Genomic DNA, 22,870 nt, shown 5'->3' with positions numbered 1-22,870 from the left:
GCCTCTCATGAATAAATGCATTTTAAAAATCTTAAAAAAAAATAAGCCAGAGAAAGACACATAGACAGATGCCATATGATTTCTCTTATATGTGGAATCTAAAACACAAAACAGATGAACAAGTAAGCAAAAACAGAAACAGACCCATAAATACAGAGAACAAACCAGAAGGGCAGGGAGGGGATGGGCAAATTGGGGAAAGGGGATAGAAGAGGCACAAATTTCCAGTTACAAAGTCAGTCACTCACAAGGATGAAAAATACAGCATGGCAAATATAGTCAACAAGACTGTGATGACATTGTACAGTGACTGTACAATGTGGGGAGCACTGTGTCATGTGTGGAATTGTCAGATCATTGTGTTGTCCCCCTGGAGCTATTATATGTCAACTGGGCTTCAATTAGAAAAATAAGCATAAGTAAATATCTCCGCTGTGTGAGGATAAAGCAATCACAAATAAATCAACTAGAGGTCATGGAGATTAAAAATTGATCCTTGCAAAAACTGAAGCAGCAGATGAAACTATTTTTTTCTGAAATGTAATTTTATTGTGACAAAGACTAATATGTGTCTTATAACCTAGTGACTAGAGATAATGCCTAAGTTGAGTAGTTCTCTCTCGGAAAGCACGTAATATCCAAGGAGGTTGTTATAGAAAGTGTCTTGAAGAATGAAATGTTTTCTGTAACCCTTTTAAAAAGACTTGGTCCATTTTGAAAAACTGACAACGAATGAAAAATACAACCCAAAGAAGGTAAAGCGAATTTTTCTCCCAAATGTATAAGACACACTTGCTTGGATGTATATTTTAAGTGCCTGGGGTGAAATGGGCCACGTTTTCAAAAGCAGTTAATAACAGCCTGTCCAACAAGAACTTGTTTCATTTGATTTAGCACCAACTGAAATAAAGAATAAATATGCCATTGAAGATACGTGTGTTTCTCCTCTACCTCTTTCCTACTGCCCCACTCCTACCAGGCAACGGCACATAAGCATGTGTCCTCCCAGCCCCACAAAGGAATAAAAAATCAGGATTTAAAAATGTGGTCAGATGACACACACTGACAGGACTTTCTCCTCTTGGGAGAGGATGGCAGTGAGCAATCCCAGGTATCAATTTTCTCCATCCAGAATAAAGAACTCCACCTTCAGCAAACTCACCTTCCTGGACCTTTTTTACCTCTCATAGAAAGCTTTTTTTTTTTATTGCTACACCTGTTACTAATTATGACTGCTGTATCTGTCCAGGAAATTTCCCACCAGGTCAGCCTGTTCCATTTCCATCTCTTCAATGACCAAGCATGGGCATTTTCTGTAGTGTCACGAGTTTTTCTTCTTTGTTTAAAAAAGACTTTGTTACTCTTCAAGGCATGACCATCAAAAAGAACTGGCAAGTAGATCATAAGGCACACATTTCTTAGCCCCCCCCCCCACCGAATCTGTAAATCCAGTTATTTTTATCTGGAATTTTATAGATACAGCATCTCACAAAGCCATGTCCCATGTGCTAGAAACGTCTTTTTTGGCATCTGGCTACACAAAGGCCTCTGATGAGATATTGTCTCCAAATTGGTATAATGTAACTTTTTTTTTACTTTTCCAGAAAGATATGAAACGAATCACTTTTTCCGCCTGAGCAGAAGTCAGATTACTACCAACTGCTCTTTTAATTTTGCTCTACAAGGATGTTTTAAGCTCGGACATCTCTGATGTTTTTGTATCGTGTACCCATAGCTGGATAAAACACACTAGGCAATTTCCAAAGACAAATCTCAGCATGAGCCTCATTTGGCATTATCCTTAGCATCCAAAATAAAATCTGGAGAAATGAAACTAATTTAACTTTCAAGGACTTCATACACGGTGGAGCCTTAGAAGGAGGAACTTCTAACAGAAGAAAGGAAGAAGAGATTATGCTCAGCTTGCTGATTGCAAGCATTTGTCCTCATGGAGTAACCGATGCTTTCTGGTCTATTTGGGGAACTTTTGTTTGCAGGAAAGCACGCACGCAGGGCCAGATCTGGTCGGTTTTCGTTCCGGAGAAAGTCTCCAACACCCCCTTTTCCCGGTAATATTCCAGGACGGGTTTGGTTTGGTCTTCGTAAGCCTTCAGCCTCTGGTTAAGCGTCTCTGGTCTGTCGTCCTCACGCTGAACCAGAGGCTCGCCAGTGAGATCATCCAGGCCAATGGCTTTGGGAGGGTTAAATTCCAGGTTGTAGACGCGCCCACTGCTCGGATGGATCCAGCGAGCAGAGAGGCGTTGCTTGATGACCTCCGAGGGCACGTCCAGGCTCATCACCAGGTGTATCTGATAAGCTCTCTCCAGGGCCTCCGCTTGTGGCAGCGTCCTGGGGAAACCGCACAGCAGCCAGCTCTCCTGGGTGAAGGTTTTCAGCTGGTGAAGGGTCAGCCGGGTCATGATGTCGTCCGGGATGAGCTTCCCCTGGTCCATGAAAACCTTGGCCAGCACACCGATCTCTGTGTCCCTCAGCAGGTTGTCTCGGAGCAGGTCCCCGCTGGAGAACGTCTTCAGCTGGAAGCCTTTGGTGATGCGCAACGCCACCGTGCGCTTGCCGGAGCCCGGGGGGCCCATGAGCACTGCCCGCAGGAGCCGCACCGACGCCCCCATGGCTGCTGGGCCCGGCGGGGGCTGAGGACGGTTGGGGCCCGCGCCCCGACCCCCGCGCTCCGGCCCCGCGCCCCGACCCCCGCGCTCCTGGCCCCGCGCCCCGACCCCCGCGCTCCTGGCCCCGCGCCCCGACCCCCGCGCCCCGACCCCGCGCTCCCCGCCCTGGCGGCAGCAGGTGCGGCGCAGCGAGCACCCAGCCCGTGGTGAGAGCAGGTGTCCGACACTGCCAAAGACCGCATCAGTGACTTGGAAGACTGAACCACGAATTCCTCCCACAGTGTCTTCTTTAAGACAAACTCTCCAGGTGAAACACAAGGCCCATGAAGGATATTCCCTCGCACGGTATTCATAAAGAGCGCAAAAACTGTTAACTACCTAAATGCTCACTATTAAGAGAAGAGCTAAGTGAACCTTAATCCTGCTAGCCCTTGACAGCAGTGACAGAGACAGCTCTCTCTGTGCTAACGTGAAAAAATTTCCAAGACACTGTAAATTCAAAAGCTGGCAGCACTGTATAGTTTATATTCAGTTTATGCTAAAGTACGTTACAATGTTCATTTATTTTGAAGGTTTATTTATATATTTGAGAAAGATAGGAGGGGCAGAGGGAGAGAAAATCTCAAGCAGACTCTGTGCTGAGTGCAGAGCCTGATAGGAGTCTCCATCCCAGGATCCCGAGATCATGACCTGAGCCGAAGGTGGATGCTCAGCCAACAGAGCCACCCAGGTGCCTGTTTATATTTAAATATACCTGTGAGGTGAACTGGGAAGCAAGGTTTCAAGCAGTGGAAAAGACAGCTTGATTCTTGGTTTTAGAAGATTGCTCCATCTGCAACAATGGAACGAAAGGATGCTATAAGGACGCTAGTTCAGTGGACCAGCAGAGAGGTGAGAAAGAATTTTCAATTTAATTCTCTCAGTAGGAATGAGAGCACCTTTTCGTTTGTCTACAGGCCATTTCTACTTTATTTCTGTGTAGAAATTTTAAACTGACAGTTATCTGCTGATCACTGCCTTGGAAAGATGCTTTAGGTAGAATTTATTCCACAAGCCATGGAACAGATCCATTCTCAGCTTTGTCTTGGGTGGTCCAGCCAGCTCAATACCACATGGGAGCCTGGATCGTATGGAACTGATTAATACTAACAAGAGGCTGCTGAGCCACCAACCCTGCAGCCACTTCATTTCTCAAAAAGATCCATAGAAATGATGTGATGGGTTGTTCTCTTCCTATAAGCAAGAGAGAAAGCTATTTCCAGAATAAAGATCTGGAGTGTAGAAACCTAATTTCTGTATTTGTATTTTGTAGCAGCCGATAGAACTGCTGCTCGAATTGCTCAGACTTTTTTTTTACTATTATTTCTGTTATTTCAGGTCTTTGAGTTAGTCATATAATCCCTCTTATTGTCATATTCAAAAGAGTTACACTGGATGCATCAGAAGACTCAAAAGGCATACGAATACTTAATAGAAATTTGGCCCATATCCTCCAGCAAAGGGAAAAAAATGATGTTGTAATTGCTTTGCATAATAAAGCAGCATACTCTTAGTGTCTTTTAATTATATACACAAAAATTGATCCTGGCAAGGTCTTTCTATCCTCCTGGATAGATTTAGACTTCTGGTATATTCAACCTTTAATTGAGACTCCTAATTTGGTACTAGAATGTGATCCCAAAATATCCCAGAGAGTATCTTTGGAGAAAAGGTAGCATTTGCTCAGCTGCAGGTGTGAGGGGGTGAAGATGTGCTCCCCAGCAGCGTAGAACACGCACAGTCATGTAGGTACGTGTGACTCCTAAAGCACAAGGTCATTTCTGGCTCCTCAGACCACCTTGGTCCTTCCTCCTCTCCCAGGCTGGTAGCACTTCAGCCTTTTGGGATGTTGGTTATAAAACTCAACAACATCTAGTAAGAGACTCTCTGACCAAAACATAAAGGCCAGTGGCTGGGTAATATTATGGAACACATTTGGCCCGCATTTAGCAGAAAATGTCCAGTGCCCACCAAAATGTGACTGTGGACAGTAATTGAAACTTTCTAGATGCTTTTCATGATAACAGACACCAAATGGTATAGCGGTCAAGAAAAACATCAGGAACTCCTCACACTAGAGTTTTTTGTTTTTTTTTTTAATTTTATTTATTTATTTGGCAGAGAGAACATGAGTGGAGGGAGCAGCAGGCAAAAAGAGAGAGAGAAGCAGGCTCCCTGCCGAGCAAAGAGCCTGATGCGGGGCTTGATCCCAAGGTCCTGAGATCATGACCTGAGCCAAAGGCAGACGTTCAACCACTGAGCCACCCAGGTGCCTCTATCCCCAAATCTTTATTCTAGATATAGCTTTCTCTCTTGCTTATCTAGTGAGAACAACCCATCATGTTATTTTTATGGCTCTTTTTGAGATATTTCAAGGGAAAGAGACTTCCAGAAGATGTTCTCAATGCTATCTTCATGGGAAATTAAATACAGGTTGGGGACTGTCTGAGTGAAAAGCTGGGGCAGAGAGTAGGGTCAAGTCCATTGTCCAGAGGAGGGGCTCATCTCTTTACTGAGCTGTGAGGTGAGCATTGTTTGGACTGCAGGGAGTAGAAGAGGCATGTGGCCCTGGGAGAGGGCAGTAGAAAAGACTTTCCTTCTGTGGCTGCTGAGCACTCTGGCTCATGTCACACGGCTTTGGTTTCATTAGACACTCCTTTGTGTAATAGAAACCAAAGTATCCCCCACCCCCTCTGCCAAACCCTGTGATAAAAATCCCAAAGAAAATATTCTCTGAGTAGAGCCAGAAAAGGTCACAACTTAAACTCCCTCAGGGAGATACTGGTGAGTTAACCCCTCACCTCCACCTGCTTCTCCCAGGCCTGGCATGAGATCACAGAGACTACTGGTGTCTTCGGTGTTGCCCAGAGAACGTTTTGCATTCAGCCACCTGCAGAGGCTCTGCTGCTAACAGCAGCAAATGGAAAGCTAACAGATAAATGGGAAAATCAGCCGTGGGCTCCTCTCGTCAGCTAAGTGCTTGTTGCAGCTGAAAGGTGCACTCTTCTTGGTGTTGGCTCACCTGGGGTTATGACATCTCAATCCACATCCATCCTTTTGGGCCTTTGCTGAGCCGTATCTGAGCAGGTGCAGGGCCTCTGCATTTCCAGCTCCCTACCACAGTAAAGAAAATGAAACGCAGAACCATTCTTGGTGTGGCGTGATGTGAACAGCCGATGTTCTCACCGGTGACCCTGCTTCACCCAACAAGGATTCCGTTACACTCACTGTCCTCTGCTCAAAGGGCAAGGGATTTTTATCATCCACTTTTGAATGCTTGCCATCAAAAAATAACTGAAAAACTAAGCTGGGTTTTTTTGTGGTTGGTTGGTTGGTAGTTTTTTGTTTTGTTTTGTTTTGTTTTGTTTTGTTTTGCGGGAGGGGGGCAACTGAAGGTTTGGTTTCAGTTTTCTGAAAAAACTGACGTCCACGGTACACTTCCTTCTTCATCTGTGCCAGGAACCAAGGAACCACTGTATTTTTTATGATTCCCAAAGGCACAGGTGACCCCTCATCGGTTTGCATTTGAGCTGGAACGCTCTTGATGGCATACAGTCCTTTTTAAATAAATAAATAAATAAATAAATAAATAAATAAATAAATAAATAAATAAACTTTTCTGATGGAATAGTCAGTGGTACAGCAACGTTTCACGAACAGGACAGAGAGTTTTCACATGTCCCCATCGCCCACTTCCCCGTATTGTTAACATCTTACGTAACTACCAAGCTACTGAGAAACTAAGGTTCGTACATTGCTATTAACTAAACTCCAGACTAAATTTGGATTTCACCACCTTTTGTGTTGATGTCCTTTCTCTGTTCCAGATTCCATTCCACATAGCCACATTGCATCTAGTGGTCTTTTCTCCCTTGTGTCCTCTGATCTCTGACTGTTTCTCACTCTTTCCTTCTTCTTAATGATTGACAGTCTTAAGGGGTATTGGCTGGGTGTGCTGTAGAATGGGTTTGTCTGGTTGTTTTCACATGATTGATTTGGCTTATGGGTTTTGGGGAAGGGTACCACGGAAGTGAAGTGTCCTTGTTGCATCATGTCAGGGGTGTGTGACACCTCATGACATTTCTGGTGATGTTAACTTTTGTCACCTGCTGAAGGAGGTATCTGCTGGATGTTTCCACTGGACAGTTACTGCTTATTTCTTTCCCTCCTCTGTCAAGTCTTTGGAAGTGGTCTCTAAGCCTAGCCCACCTTGGGAAGGATGGGGTTTAGCGCCACCTCCTGGAGCAGTGGGGAGTATCTATTTACTTGGAATTCTGCAGGATATCCCGTAGAGCCATTGTAATGAAAATTTTTAATAAATATGTTTGCCAAGCTCCCAGATTTAATAAATGTTACCATTTTGCCAAATATGCATCAGCTTACTTGCTTGCTTGCTTGCTTTATTTATTTATTTATTTATTTATTTATTTATTTATTAAGGGAGAGAGGGAAGGAGAGCATAAGCAGAGGGAAGGGCAGAGGGAGGAGAGAGAATCCCAAGCAAACTCTGCGCTGAGTGTGGAGCCTGACATGGAGCCCAATCTTATGACTCTGAGATCATAACCTGGGCTGAACTCAAGAGTTGGATGCCTAACTGACTGGACCACCCAGGTGCCCCCATTTCCTGTAGGCTATTAATTATACCTTTGGTGTGTGAATTGTTGGGAAGCACCTGATACCTCCTGGATTTCATTCTTAGAAGTGGGACTGGGGAGGGTTCTAGAAAGATAAGAGGGAAAGGAGGAACTAGTTATCCTTCTTGAAGCTTCCTACATTCTCTTGTTACTGGCTGCCCCTTCTGCTCTTCTTTCTATCCTGGTTACCTACCTTTCCTGGTGTAGGTGAGCCCTCAGGACAAGTCCCTGATAATCAGGAACGAATGTCAGGAAGTGGCCATGTCAGCCCTCAAGAGACAATTCAAGGCACCATGAGAACTGAAGATAACAAGGTTTCTGCACCTAAGCTCCAAACTTGAAGGTCTTACAACTCAAACTCAGTGTGTGTCAAGCCAGTTACCATCTTCCCCTGCAAGCTGTCCTTCCATCAATGTTGCTAACTTTAAAATGTCTCCAGTTGCTAGAGTCAGAATCCTGGGAGTTGTTTTTGACTCCTGTCACTAAATCAAGAGCTACTCTTCCTTTTTTTTTTTTTTTTTTTTTTTAAGATTTTATTTACTTGAGAGAGAGAGAGAGAGAGCATGAGTGGGAGGGGGAGGGGCGGGGGGGGGGGGGAGGAGAAGCAGAATCCCTGTTGAGCAGAGAGCCCAGCGTGGGACTCGACCCTAGGATCATGACCTGAGCCAAAGGCAGATGCTTAAACAACTGAGCCACCCAGGTGTCCCAAAATTGACTTTTGTGAAACAAATAGTTCAGAAGCAAGAGTGTCACCAATACTGATACTAAGGGACCAAAGACCTGCGAAGTTCTTCCCAGAGAACCAGAATTGCCCTGCAGAGAAGGGAAGTTCTCAGTGAAACCCCTCTTAGAGTAGCGAGTTTCTGTCACCGTTTTAAAGGTTTGTGGAAAAGAGGATTCTATGACCTCTCTGGCAGAGTGTTCCAGCTGTTTGGAATGCTGACTCTGGGAAACTTAAGCCTATTGATTTTTTTACTTAAATTTTTCATGCTGCAGGTAAAACCTAATTCCCTTCATCTTTTTGCTGTATAAGGAAACAGGGGCTTACAGAAGTTAAATGGTCCATAATCACACCCAGAAGTGCTAGGCTTGAGATTTGAACCCAGGCCTGTCTGATTCTAAAGCACCTCCTCTTTTGCGCTTTCCCCAATGAGCCCACCTTGCATAGACAATAGGATTGTTCAGTCAGTGAGACAGTTCAGTTCCTTAGCTAGCTCGGGTTAAAGATCATGCCCACCATTGGTCATAAACCTATGTGACCCTAGCTCTGTGTCCCCAGGGCCAGGTCAGTGTAAGGCAGGTAGCAAACAGGCTGCCTGGGGAACCACAGGGCAGTGGCAATGAGACTTCAGTGGATCAGGGCCCAGAGTGCTCCGTGAACAAGCCAGAAAGCTCCTGCACTCGGTATACCAGGGCTTTTGTATGGGTTTCCACTTCCCAACAGCCCACAAAGCTCTGATGCTGGAAAAGCAGGAAACACTAACCTGAGCTTAAGACTGGTAATTCTGTCTCAGACCCCTTCCTGGTCTTTACAGTGAGGGTAATGATAACTGTAGTTAGGGATCCAAGCCACATCGCATGCCAAGGGTTGAAACAGAGTCTAGTGGACCATGAGTTCTCGACAAAGCTTACCTATGAATAATATATTTAAGTTGTTACTATTAGCTTTATTATTGTTATGATTACAACTAGAGAACAAGGTGTTTAAACAAAGCTACAACCAATTAAGTCGTGACAAGGCCCTGTGTACTGAGATGCGTGACCTCAGAGCCAGTCGGAGAAGCTGGTAGCTCACACAGCCGTGGCTAAAATACACACATCTCCATGGGTACGGAGACACCCCAAGAACTTGTGCCTTCAATTTAGCTTTTTCCCAAATTACAGCCACTGTCTGAGAAAACACTCATATTTACTAACAAATATTATATTTAACTTTTGTTCACAAAGCCTTACTTCCCAGTACTGTTTCTACCAGGTGGCTCTTGGGTTACAGATCAGTGATTTATTCACATCCAGTGATTATTTTTATTAGTCTATACCTACTCTTCGGGTTTTTTTTTTTTAACTTCTTACTAAATTCTTCTTACTTTTCTCTCTTCGTTTGTAGCATTTTATTCATTTCATATTCTATGTGATCTTTTTCCTAATGTTGCATTAACATTTCCTACCTCTGGCTCATCTGTTTTGTTGTGAGATAAATATATATATATAAATATATATATATATATATTTATATATATATATCCCTAAAAGCCTTTCAGTACATAAATACTCAGGCTGCACAAAAAAATATCCTTACTGTAAACACAGAGAAATGCATGTGGTTCTTACAAATACTTGTCCATATTTATTAGCTTCAAAATATTGGACACCTGTTTAAAAGTTATAATTGTAGAAACTTAATGTTTTATTTTAAAATCTGCAACCAGGGGCCCCTGGGTGGCTCAGTCGGTTGAGTGTCTAACTCTTGGTTCTTGCTCAGGGTTGTGAGATCAAGCCCCACATTGGTCTCTGCACTCAGAGTGGAGTCTGCTTAAGATTCTCTCTCCTTCTGCATCCCCCATGTGCTCACTCTCCCACACGTGCTCCCTCTCTCTCATATAAATAAATTTTTTAAAAATATATATATAAATAAAATTCTGCAACCTACAAAGCTGAGAAATGTATAACATAACAATGATGTGTCCCCTGACATTGTCAACAGTTTATTAATTAACAGACATGGTTCTTATGCGATCACTGGGTGCTTGCACATTCATTAGCTGGAGGAGTCCTGAGAAGAACTCTTTTCAGATGAGTCAGGAGGACACGTCTACATTCCTTACCGTTGCGTTAGCCCACGGGTAGAACCCATGGGTGCATGTTCCTCTTTATATGCAGACACATATATACCTGTATACCTTGGGCTATATCCTTTTGAGACTTTCTCCTTAAAGACCCCACTTGCTGTTCATCTTGATCTGATTTTATCTCTACATAAGGGAGGGAAGAATGAATGTGTCACTAGAAAAGACTAGTGTGCCCATGTGCTTATCCCGTGCCACTTGCCACCCTCCACCTTGACAACCCTACACTTGGAAATAAGCATACTTGCTGGAGTGGGGTCGGATAGAAAATACCTACCAGGAGTTTGTTAAGAAGAAGAATGGCACATTTCACATCTTCCTTGCCATGCTGGTGGATGGCAGGGGAAGCCACTGTTCTTTGTGTCTTATCTTTCTCTGAGTGAGAACCCTGTCGTGTCAGATGACATGGTGAGCTTGCCAATGGCCTCACACAAATATAAGGAAGTTATTGAGAGGTCAAGGCTCTAATTTAGTAAGATTTAATGGGACCTGCTACCAGGACCTTCTGAGTATACCTTGCTAAAGCATACACACTAATTGTATATTTTGCTGAGGGCCAGCCTGCCCACGTGGAAGGTTCTCAGTGGCCACACAGTGAGTCAGTAGGTGAATACCACCTTGGAGGCTTGTAAACACTACCTCTTGCAGCTCCTTTTAGCTATAGAGTAGTAGGAAGTAGCCCAATTAATGCAGGCGCATCCAAACATCTAGGGTGGAGAAATGAAAAGTATCAGGACGTTAAAGGGTTTTCAGGAGGTTAAAATTCCTGTGTGAACTGCTGTTGAATTTGTAGGAAATTTTGCATTGGAGCTTGAGGCAAAGGAATCTGATTTCTGAAGTCTAACTATGACTCAGCAAACCACAGCCACTAGATTATCAGAGTGTGCAGAATGTGCACCTCGCTCCTAGTCAAAGCAGCAGGTGGAAACAGTTGGTCTGTGAAGATTTATCTGAATGAGTACAGCAGCAGAAAAGGAACCAGGTTTATGTGAGGACCTGAGCCAAGGACTGGAGAGACTATTTTTCTAGGAAATGGCTGCAGGGCCCCCCTCCTTTTTGTACCAGATACGGAAACAAGTATGACTGTCAAGCTCTGAAGTAATTTTATTTTAAAAAGCTAAAGATGGGGGGCACCTGAGTGGCTTAGCTGATTAAGCACCTGCCATCGGTTGGGGTCATGATCCTGCGGTCCTGGGATGGAGCCCCGCATTGGGCTCCCTGCTCAGAGAGGCGTCTGCTTCTCCCTCTACCTTTCCCTCTGCCCCTTGCTCGTGCTCTTTCTTTCACTCTTTCTATCTCAAATAAATACATACATAGATCTTTAAAAAAAATAAAAAGCCAGAACTTCTGAAAGCCCTTGTGGATCTGCCCTCCCGATTACCCTAGTATCTGCCCTGCCAAGTATGTCATGATACCATGTGCCTCCCTTGTGGCTGACCTGTTAGGATACTAACTGAAGCCAGCCCCCTCTGCTGGCCTGAGCATTGGATCTTCAGATTGGGGGCCCCAGTGTGTGCCCTTAGAGGGGCCCCCCACCCACTTTTTTCATTTGTTGTATTCATGGCAGGCAAGGGAAGAGTGCTGGGTTCCTAAAGGCTCCCTAAGGGAGTCTGGTATCATTTTCCACTTCTGTGTCCATAGGACAGAGAAGGACCCAGCAGGTGGCATGGGAACTTTTAAGGTCACAGTTCTAAAACGTCCAACTTGGCCACAAATCTCTTTCTGTATACTTGCCTGGAGGTTCATTTCTTGGACTAACCCATTTTGTTTTGGGCCATTTTTTAAAATGAAATTTTAACTATACCTATAAAGAATATGTATTTTTAAAGATTTTATTTATTTATTCATGAGATAGAGAGAGAGAGGCAGAGACACAGGCAGAGGGAGAAGCAGGCTCCATGCAGGGAGCCTGATGTGGGACTCGATCCGGGGTCTCCAGGATCACACCCTGGGCTGAAGGCAGGCGCTAAACCACTGAGCCACCAGGGCTGCCCTAGAGAATATTTTTAAAAATATTCCTTCCCATCTACTTAATATGATCGACTCAGATCTTAAATAGGTTTTTGGAAATGGACCAATTTGCCCCAGAATGCATTCTTCAGAATCAGTCTTGGAAAATGACCACTCTATTTCAGCAAGGCAATTTTTTCTGCGTAACTGACTACCCTCCAAACCTGTGGGTTAAAACAAAAGCTATTTCTGTAGCTGACAATTCTGTGGCTGTACTTTTGTGGGCAGTTCTGGTCTTGGCTGGGCTTGGTCATGAGTTGGCTAGGTTGGCTGGGAACTGTGGGGTGGTCTCAGCTTGTTCAGTTTTCCCTGATTTACGTAGTCTGCTCACCTTCCTAAGAGCTTACCACCACATAGTTGGCAGTGGAAGGATCCCAGGGAGAGAGAGAGCAGAAATGTTCAAGGCCTACCTTGGAACTGGCATGACATCATTTCTACCATGTTCCATTTGCCAAGGCAAGACACAAGGCCATCTCTGATTCAAGGGCTGGCCTGCATCTTGACAGGAAGGGTTATAAAGGGTCACATTGCTAAAGGCAGAGACACAGAAAGAAGAGGAATCAGAGCCATTTTTGCAATCTGTTACGCCTACCAGTAAAAGGTTAAGTGTATCGAAATAATTTTATTGCAGGCTAATTTTCCACAGGCGAGAAATGGGCTGATAATAAACTGTATAGCTTTGTACCTTATTTGAAATAGTTGTAAACAGTTCATTACTGCTAATATTGACACCACAAGAACAGGAAACACAAGGTCAAATTCTCAGCTAACTTTAGCCTGGTTTCCTATATTTTATACACCAGAAGTATAAGTAAGGCCTTCCCTCTTAATGCAACAGTAACTTCTGTTTTGCAAATGTTTGGGTAGATGCTGGTTGCAGGCTGAGATTTCTGGGATGGAATGTCAGGTCAAGGGTCTGTGCAAGGCACGTGTCTGGAATCAACACCTGCGATGGAGAAAGAGCGGAGCAGAGAGCAGTTGAGGGGATGTGCAGATCCACACAGCCTCAGACAACCCATGGAGAATTCTCTCCTGTTGGGAGCCTGTCAAAGGGTTTTCCGAGATTGGGCCTAGGTGGCTGGGCCTCTATAAACAATCCACCAGTGGGAGTCTTTTGGGAGGGACAGGACGTTGGGCGCAGTGGCTTTCTATAGTTAAGACAACCCCCGATGGTGCCAACACATGAAGGCTGTCTGATGACGGCAGTGCTGGGGCCAAAGGCCATTCCTTCTAGATCCAACAGAATGTTCATGGAATTACAGTGAGATTCTAGCTACCTCCAGATCGCTGATTTAGTCTGCAGGAGAAGCTACATGGACACGTGAGGTATTTATTGACGCTGTTGTTTTCCTTAGATTTCAAAGAGCTTCATGAAGTATCTGACTCAAAGCACTGCTACCTTCATTTTGCTGCTGGAGCTGAGCAATAAGTAGTGGGCTAACTGAGGAATTCACTTAACCATCCGTGCAAGCCTGCCTCATACATATTTTATGCCGCCTCCTCCTCCTCCTTTTCCTCCTCCTCTTCCTCCCGAAGGAGCACTGAGTCCTGCCACCATACCCTTCAGCCAACAATTCCTGGCATGGCAGATGGGGGTGTGGACTTTCTTGCCCTTCTCTCTGGATGACAAGATACCCTCATTGTCAGCAGGGAGTGAACTTGGGCTAAGGGCAGGGTCAGGGCTCAGCATTCCAGCTCAACTCCAAGGTAGTCATAGACATAAAAAAAAAAAAAAAATCTAACTTTTGACATTAAAAAAAAATCTAACTTTACCAAATGGATCTACTAGAACAAATATGTCACAACCATATTTTTCTTTTCTTGGTGAAGGAATGAAGCAAGCTTACTAGTGGATTTAGAATAGGATTTCATTTCCAAAAGTGTGATTTGCATATAACTATTTGATCATCTGCTGCATTTGCAGCAGTTTAGGAAAGCCTAATTAGAAAATGGTTGGATTTTCCATCTGAATATGGATTGCCTTTTTAAAGGCCTTAGGAGAGGGCACCTGGGTGGCACAGTGGTTGAGCATCTGCCTTCAGCTCAGGTCATGATCCTGGGGTCCTGGGATTGAGTCCCACATCGGGCTCCCTACAGGGAGCCTGCTTCTCCTTCTGCCTGTGTCTCTGCTTCTCTCTCTGTGTCTTTCATGAATAAATAAATAAAATCCATGAATGAATGAATGAATGAATGAATGAATGCCTTAGGTGGTCTTTGCAAGAGTTCGGCCAGCCATGAGGGGAGGCAGAATTGCCCAGCGGTGAAGAGCCCAGGTTCCAGGGTCAGACTGTTTTGACTCTGGTGCTTCGAGGTGTGTGTTCTTAGAGAAGTCATTCTCTCAAAGCCTCAGCTTTCTCATCTGTATACACAATGGAGAATCCAATAGCTGCTCCTTCCAGGAACTACCTGTAAGGAGGCCTTGGTGAGGTGATGCCCATGAAGAGCCTGACATAGGTCCTGGCACCAAAAGTGTGAGCTTCTCTTCTTTAGGATGATGATGAGAATGGTGATGATGGTGATGGTGATGATGATGATCATGGTGACCATGGTGATGATGGTAATAGTGATGATGATGGTGACGATGGTGATGCTCATGGTGACCACAGTGAAGATGATGGTGATGATGATGATCATGGTGACCGTGGTGATGATGATAGTATAGTGATGATGGTGATGATGATAAAAACAATGAGGCATTTGGTCTCTGCCTTCGATCACATCCCCACACTCAGGCCTCTTTATGGTTAACTTCATCAGCCAACTCTTAATTGTTCTCCTACAAGAGATCCCAAAACCATAGGTAGTAGGTAGATATGAATGAATGCAGAGGAAAAATGTATTTTTGACAAATACCTAAAATACAGATTCACCTTCAAGATAAGATAGCATGAGTGAATTTTAGGAGAATCACATAAAAGTAAATAGCTATGGCTGATTCAGTGGTGTCTGGGAGCAGGCACCTAAGGGAACAGATAGAGGGATGTGTTTGTGGGATAGAGTGAGTCACTCGGGTGCAGGACCAGGGGGTCAGGGGCAGAGAGCAGCAGGTAGGGCCAAGGGGCCATGGTTTGTGGACACGTGGGAAGCACACAAAGTCACAATCTTCTCATTGTTGGGTCTGCCAGTGGCTAGCCCACAGTGACTGACCGACAGGGCAGACAGGGCACAAGGCAAATTGTGTAAGATTTCTAAATATAAGGATTTTTGACCTCGTCTGTGAAACTCCAGCTGTCCTATAATAAGCTTTAACCTTTGTCCACCCTAGAACAAGATTTCACAAGAGGTTGGTTTACTCTTGCTTGGCCTCAAGTCACCATAATTTTTTTTTTGCAGAGAAGGATGCTGCTGAATTTGCAAACTATTAATATGAAGGTCTTTATTTTCCAAGTGTGATTTAGGTATGAGCTTCATATGCTACAGTGGAAGTGAACATCTCTGTCTTCAGCAGATTTATTAATGTACTTCTTGATTTGGAAGACTTCCTTAGTTGGCATGACAGGCATCTAGTGTGTTCTGATTACTTAATGTCTCGCTGAGCTATTCATTGTGGTCATACTCAGATTATCAACTTTCAAAGAACCAGAATTCAATGAAAGGCACTAATGCTGAAGCTGTTTACATTGGTTTACTCTTTCATCAGAAATTTAGAAGAGCTTTAGAGTCTTTGAGAACCTTGTTGCTGGCGTTATCACTGGGTAGTCCCATGGATTTGGTAAAGGTAAGCAGCAGGACCCCACATGGAGTCTGAATATGTCCCTAGCAGCTGATTGGGGACTTCAACTTCTATCTCATAAAAGCAATGAGAAAGGGTGCACATTGGTCATCTCTGAGGAAGGGAGCTGAGTGATTGGGAGTCGGAGGGAGAAGGGAAGGTTTTCACTATTTATCCTTCTGTCTATATAGACTTTGAATTTTAAACTAAGTGACCATTATAACTATTTAAAAAAATAAGCAAACAAAATCCATTTCTAAATATTAAGTCTTCCAAAAGCGGGTGAGGCAGTGTCGTGACATGCCTTTCCCTGGTGGTAAGCAGGAGTTGAACAAACAGATGAGAAGAGTATGCAAGTTCAGATATAGAAAGCGAGTCCCTCAGGAAACCACAGAAGAAGGAACAAGACTCAGCAATGCAGAATTAGGATTGGGTTTTTTGTTTGTTGTTTATTTTTCTGGAATATGTATTAAGACATGCCTCATGAATGTGTATGTACTGGGCTCCCATGGCCCATGATGGGGAACCAGACAGGTGGGCCGATGGCAGGCCAACGTTAGATGCCGGAGGTGAACATCTAGAAATCCCTCATGAGTCACGGCGGCCTACCCAGCAGAGATGGCTAATATTATTCAATTCTGTACAGATGCATGTGTGCGTTTCTGTGAGGGCACAATTAGGGATTCGGAAACTTGCCCAGTGTTTCATTTTGTGAGGCTTGTTTACATTCTAGGTGTGAAGGTGCTGGGTTTTGATGATACCCTGTCATAACATCTCCTGTAATGAAACTCCATTCTCCCCAAACAGAATAAATTTGTGTTCCCTGGCATAAACGAAAAATAATGTGTAGAGAGCACTTTACAGTATTGGTTAAGGCTGTTTCTGTAATCTGCTGTGTGCATACCTGTCACTTTTTCTTGGTGACAAATAAGCTTAACACAGTGAAGAAGCTATCACAGAGCTCCCCCTGCACAGCCTGCAGAGAGGAAGTTACTGTTCAGTGGGTTTTCAGACCTGCAACAGGCCACCAGCACTAAAACTTTTCAGAGAAATCCACAAATGTTAAAAATCAGAATGTACTTAATAAGCATCCTGAATGAGGATCCTGCTTGCTTCTCTGCATAGTCTTTAAACTTTGGCATAGTTTGTTGTTCTTTGAAGATTTTATTTATTCTCAGAGAGAGAGAGGTAGAGACACAGGCAGAGGGAGAAGCAGGCTTCCCGTGGGGAGCTCGATGCAGGACTAGATCCCGGGACGCTGGGATCACACCCTGAGCTGGAGGCAGACGCTCAACCACTGAGCCACTCAGGCTTCCCAGGGTTGGGTTTTTTTTTTTTTTTTTCTTGTTTGTTTTTTGGTTTGTTTGTTTTTCTTAGAAAAGGAAGACATGCCCCAGATTTACTCTCTTGGCTGTATGTGAAGGACACTGAAAAAGTTCATACCAAAATATCATTTCATGACCCTAACCCATGAGAGATTTGAAAATCAGCAAATCCCTGAGGTGAGCAGAATTCTCTCCTGAACTAGAATCACATGAGCCACCCCTTCCAGGACCACAAAACCGTGCTAGAGACCAGAGCCCTACATTTTGTTTCTCTCCTTACAGTCAGATTAACTATCTTAGTTTGACAGCTTAAACAGTGAGCATGGATTATTTCATGAAATCTTCTCAACTGCCAGTTGGACTGTAATTATTGTGTTTTATGGATTAAGAAGCTGAGACAGAAGCTAAGTCATTTTCCCTAAATCAGACAGTTAGTTGGTCTGACTTTCTAACCAGCATGCTAACCACCATCTTGCACCGCTGCTCTGAAGAGAGGTACTTGTGTTCAGCGGGATCATGTTATATAAGCTATGATTAATGGAAAATCATTAACTTTATGCTTAAATATTAGAAGTAAAGAAAACTGTCGTAAATATGGGCTGCCATGTACAGTTGTGCAGGGGAGCACTGCCCAACCCTGGGCGGAGGGGGGGGCTGTTTATGTTACAGCCTCTGTAGGACACCTAGAGCTGGGCAGCACATAGTATAAGTTGATTACAGAAAAAGAAAAGCAGGGTGCCTAGTTGGCTCAGTCAGTAGAACATGTGACTCTTGATCTCAGAGTTGTGAGTTCAAGCCCCACATTGGGCTTGAAGCCTACTTAGGAAAAAAAAAGAAGACAAAGAAAAAGGAAAGCAGAGGAAGGTCAACCATGTAAACCATTAAGTGATTGGCAAATATATTTTTTAACTATATGCTTCAAGTCTGACAGATTGAGTTAGCTCACTTTGCTATGAGAGATGTAGTTATTAGAATTATCTTCTATCATCCCATATCTCTTTTCTGTATCTTCCGGTTATTGTTCATCATATTATCCACCCACTGAGCCACCCAGGTGCCCCTCCATGTGTCTTTCTCTGTGAACTCTCTTTTTATGTCCTTTGCCCATATTTTGGCTGGGTTTTTGTAAGGGCTATTTATTTTTGATTTGTAAACTTATTTATATATTGAGTAAATTAGCCGGAGCCATCTGTTAATAATAGTTAATAGTAGTTAATAGTAGTTCCCAATTTGTAGTTCGCCTTTTGTCTTTTTTTTTTTAAGTATTTTTGGCCATGAAAAATTTTCTTTTTACTTTTATAAGGCAGATTCATGAATAGTTTATGATGTTAGGTTTTGTGTCTTCCTTAGAAAGGCCTTCTTCACGCCAAGATTGAATTTTAAAAGTATTTCATATTTTCTTCAGGTGCTTTTTTAGTTTCTTCTTTTTTTGAAAGTTTTTATTTATTTAAATAATGTCTACACCCAATGTGGGCATAGGATCTCACCACCTGAGATCAAGAGTTGCATCTTTATGACTAAGCCAGTCAGGTGCCCCTTGTGATTTCATTTTTTTATATTAAATATTTGACTCATCTACTACTTATTTCAGAGTAAGGTAGGCATTCAGTTTTCTTTTTGTTCTAATTGTTAGCCTGTTGAACCTCAAATGCTCCTTATTCTCCTCCCTGCTTAAAAATGCTGCTCTCAAAAAAATCAGTTTCCATTGGAAAGGTACTTAGGGCAACATCTTGGTTTGTGTTTCATAAATGTTGGTTTGCAGTTTGGTGTTGTATTGGTCACTTCACCATCTCATGAAGGCCTCATTAAAAATACAGGTCCCTGCCACCGGCCCTGCAGATTCTGAAGATCTCAGGTGGGGTTTAGATTATTGTCTTTTTTCCCCGTTCATTTGAAAATTTTCAACTGCTTATAAACATATCATGAGTAGTTCAATAACAGCTGTGTATACTTCACCTACGTTCACCATTACTAACATTTTCCCACATTTATTTTAACTTTCTATATATATTTATGTACCTACACACACACACTTTTATTCTTTGAGCCCTTTGAGAGTCAGTCACAAACACAATTTCTCTTCACCTTTTTATATTTCCACATTTTTATCCTGAGAATAGAGATACTCACCTCTGTAGCCATGATACAATGAGGTTTACCATTGCCAACCATACTCCTAGCTAACAGTCCCTATTCATACTTCCCGTTGTCCCATAAACTGTCCTTGATAGTTTGGGTTGTTTTTTTTTTTCATCTCCGATCCCGTCAAGAATCCTCAACACATTTGGTTTCATATTCCTTATATCTCCTCAGGACAGTCTCCAACTTTTTCTTCAATTACCTTGACATCTTTGTTTTGCAGAGCGACCTTTGATTTGGATGCCTTTTTCCTCATGGTTAGATCCAGCTTGAGCTTTTTTGGCGGGAACACTGCAGAGATGATGTGCATCATGTTAGCAGGCACACGATGTCTGCTGGTCTCATCGTCAGTGATGTTAGGTTTAACCGCTTGCTTGATGCGGTGTCCACCAGCTCTCCAGGCCTCTGATATTTTCAGATGCCCCCTGTGTGATTCTGATGCAGAGTCTGGTTTGGGATTCACCAATCAAATTCACTGTCAGAGATGGGAGTCTCCTCTGGGGTGGTGGTGGGGTGGGGTGGGGTGGTGTAGGGGGTGGGAGGTGATCTTTGAAGGCTGGATGTTTGCAGGAATTTTATTGGCTCTGCAAAAGGGGAATAGATGGATCCTTCATCTATTTTGATCATTACAATATCTTTTTAATACCCAAAAGAAAAAGAATTAAAAGCAGGGATTCAAGGGGCACCCAGGGACCCCTGGGTGGCTCAGTTGGTTAAGTGTCTGACTCTTGGTTTCAGCTCAGGTAGTGATCTCAGGGTTGTGGGATTGAGCCCCACATTGGGTTCTGCACTGAGTGTGGAGTCTGCTCCAGATTCTCTCCCTCTGCCCCTCCCCCTGTCCATTCTCTCTCTCTCAAATACATCTTTTTCTTAAAAAGAAGATTTTATTTATTCATTCATGAGAGACACAGAGAGAGAAGCAGAGACACAGGCAGAGGGAGAAGCAGGCTCCCTATGGGGAGCCCAATGTGGGACTCGATCCCAAGGACTCCGGGATCACAACATGAGCTGAAGGCAGACGCTCAACCACTGAGCCACCCAGGGGTCCCTCATACAAATCTTTTTTTTTTTTTTTTTAAAGCAGGGACTCAAACAGATACTTGAATACTCATATTCATAGCAGCATTATTCACGATTGCCCAAAGGTGGAAATAACACACACGTCCATTGACAAATGAATGGATAAACAGTATGTGGTTCGTGCATACATACAATGGAATGTTATTCAGTCTTTAAAAGGAGAGAAATTCTGACATACGCTGTACCACGGACACAAAGCATCCTAATTTTTGATGTTTCTGAGTGAAGGAAGCCAGACGCGGAAGGTCATATACTATATGACTCCACTTGCATGAGAGGTGCCCCAAATTCTTAGAGGCAGAAGGTAGAGCAGTGGTTGCCAGCCATCACGGGGAAGGGAATGAGGAGTTAGTGTCTCATGAGTACTGAGTTACGGTTTAGAAGATGAGAAGGTTCTGGGGATGGGTGGTGGTGGCTGTGCAACAGTTTACATGTGGTTAATGCACTTAAAAGTTGTTGACGTGGTAAATTTCATTTCACGTACATTTTACTGCAATAAAAAAACTGGACTTTTTACATTTATCTATACTAAGACAAAATGACCTCCTTTGTTACTTCCCTTCCTTAGTTTTGGCTTCTGGAACCGCACCAGATGCACTTTTCTCTCTTCTATATAATTTCCCTTCTCGTAGTTTCTAGCCTGTTACATATGCTGCCCTTCCTGGATCCCCACATCCCCAGCCATGGTGGGAGCAGTATAAAGTCTAGTGGAAGTTTTACTTCTTACCAATTGGATAGTAAAACAGTCTAGGACTGCCTTAGGGGATTTATATATATATACATGTATATACATATAATCTTTTTTAAAAGAAAATTAAAATTAAACATTTTAATATATATGTACAATTTTAAAAAAAATTAAAATTAAACATTTTACTAGTAAAGCAGTCTACTCATTTAGACATAGGACAGTATCTGTTATCCTTGCCTGGAGCTCTCCCTTTCTGTGTTCGGAGCCTGTGCTCCAGTCCCGTGCCTGCAGAGGCTCTGTAGCTGCTGCTAGGAAGCAGTTGGCATGGAATGATTTATATTAAACAAACTGTAGAGAATAGGCTGGGGTCTTTTATTATCTCCTTTCAGGACAAACAAAGGCAAGCGTGGTCAGCTGCAAACAGCTTGACATTTCTTGCTAGGTTCACATAACAATCTATAGGCTTTTGACAGAAATGGTTCACCTTTGCCATAGCAACAGATCCACGTTCTCCAGTGATGTAGGCCCTGTCCAGTTGCTAGCAGAGCTTTGCACTCAGCCTTCTGGCTGCAGGCTTTGTGTCAGGTTCCCCTTGCAACTCCAAAATGAGGCCTAGCCAGCTTCCTTGGTGTCTCCTTTGGGCTCCAGGCTGATCGTGTGGGCCCAAGGACCCTTCCTGTCCCAAGAAAGTCACTGAGTGGGTGGAGGGTCTCTCCCTGCCCTCATGGCTGATGCTCAGTTGGGGAGACTACACCAGCCTGGGTTCATCGGTACTCCTTGAGGGGAGATTTGTGTCTTTTGTGGAACAATGAAGGGCAAAAATAGCCAAAAAAGAGGCAGGAAAGAGAGGAGTCCAAAGTGAAGAGAAAAGGAATGGAGCATCAAGGGCCTTGGAAGGGAGCCAGTCTCTGCTTCTCTAAGCACAAGCCCCCTGGACCCACCAGCTTGCAGAACAGGCCTCAGAAAGGAAACAGCTCTGGGCACCTGTAACCTGACCCCAGGTTCCAGCCTCCTGCTCTAGGGTCCTGGGTTTGTGTACTTCAGTCTCTCCCAAAGGTAAAAGTGGCCCCTCAGGTATTGTGTGGAGGGATGGCTGTGGTTAAGGAGGAGGAAGTACAACCAAAAATCTCTAAGGACTCAGTGGCCATCAGCCCAGGCATGAAGAGGACAAGGTGGGCCTCTGAGTGTGCCTTGGGCCCAGCCTGATCCTCCCAAGGCCTGGAGAACAACAGTCCAATTCAAGTGGGATGTCAGCCCTTTATCAAGAGTCCCAGGCAGGAGACTGGGGATGGGGGTCCCACATCCTGAAAGCAAGGTCTTCTCCTCCTACTACCCCACCATCATTTTTCCTGCCACCATCCTTAGGCTGAGGCAATGCCTGCAGAGTTTTGAAGTTTAGGCTCCTAGCTGAGGGAGGTGGGAACACCCAACAGAAGTCACTGAAGTGCCTCTTGACTGCCTTTTCCCATTTCACCCACTGCCTCCTCTCTGGCAACCACCAATCTGTTCTCTGAATCTATGAATTTTGTTTTGTTTGTTTCTTAGATTCCACGTGTAAGTGCAATCATGTGGTATTGGTCTTTCTGTGTCTGACTTATGTCACTTAGTGTGATACGCTCTGGGTCTATCCATATTGTTGCAAATGACCCGATTTCATGGTCACTTATACTTCAGAAGAAAGAAGAAAGAAAGAAAGAAAGAAAGAAAGAAAGAAAGAAAGAAAGAAAGAAAGAAAGAAAGAAAGAAAGAAAAAAAAGAGAGAAAGAA

The 22,870-nt window shown here is 43.7% G+C and overlaps 1 protein-coding gene across 1 annotated transcript; it reads right to left on the bottom strand.

The window, feature by feature from the left end:
- Positions 1–524: 524 nt before the first annotated feature.
- Positions 525–2,659, bottom strand: LOC102157398 (GTP:AMP phosphotransferase AK3, mitochondrial-like). Its single transcript, XM_038551840.1, has one exon. It carries the CDS (start codon positions 2,628–2,630, stop codon positions 1,947–1,949), a length of 684 nt encoding a protein of 227 aa, XP_038407768.1. The 5' UTR covers positions 2,631–2,659; the 3' UTR covers positions 525–1,946.
- Between the last annotated feature and the right edge of the window lie 20,211 nt (positions 2,660–22,870).

The sequence above is a fragment of the Canis lupus genome, chromosome 11, assembly GCF_011100685.1.
Source record: "Canis lupus familiaris isolate Mischka breed German Shepherd chromosome 11, alternate assembly UU_Cfam_GSD_1.0, whole genome shotgun sequence".
Taxonomy (NCBI): domain Eukaryota; kingdom Metazoa; phylum Chordata; class Mammalia; order Carnivora; family Canidae; genus Canis; species Canis lupus.
This window is presented reverse-complemented; position numbering and strand designations above follow the sequence as displayed.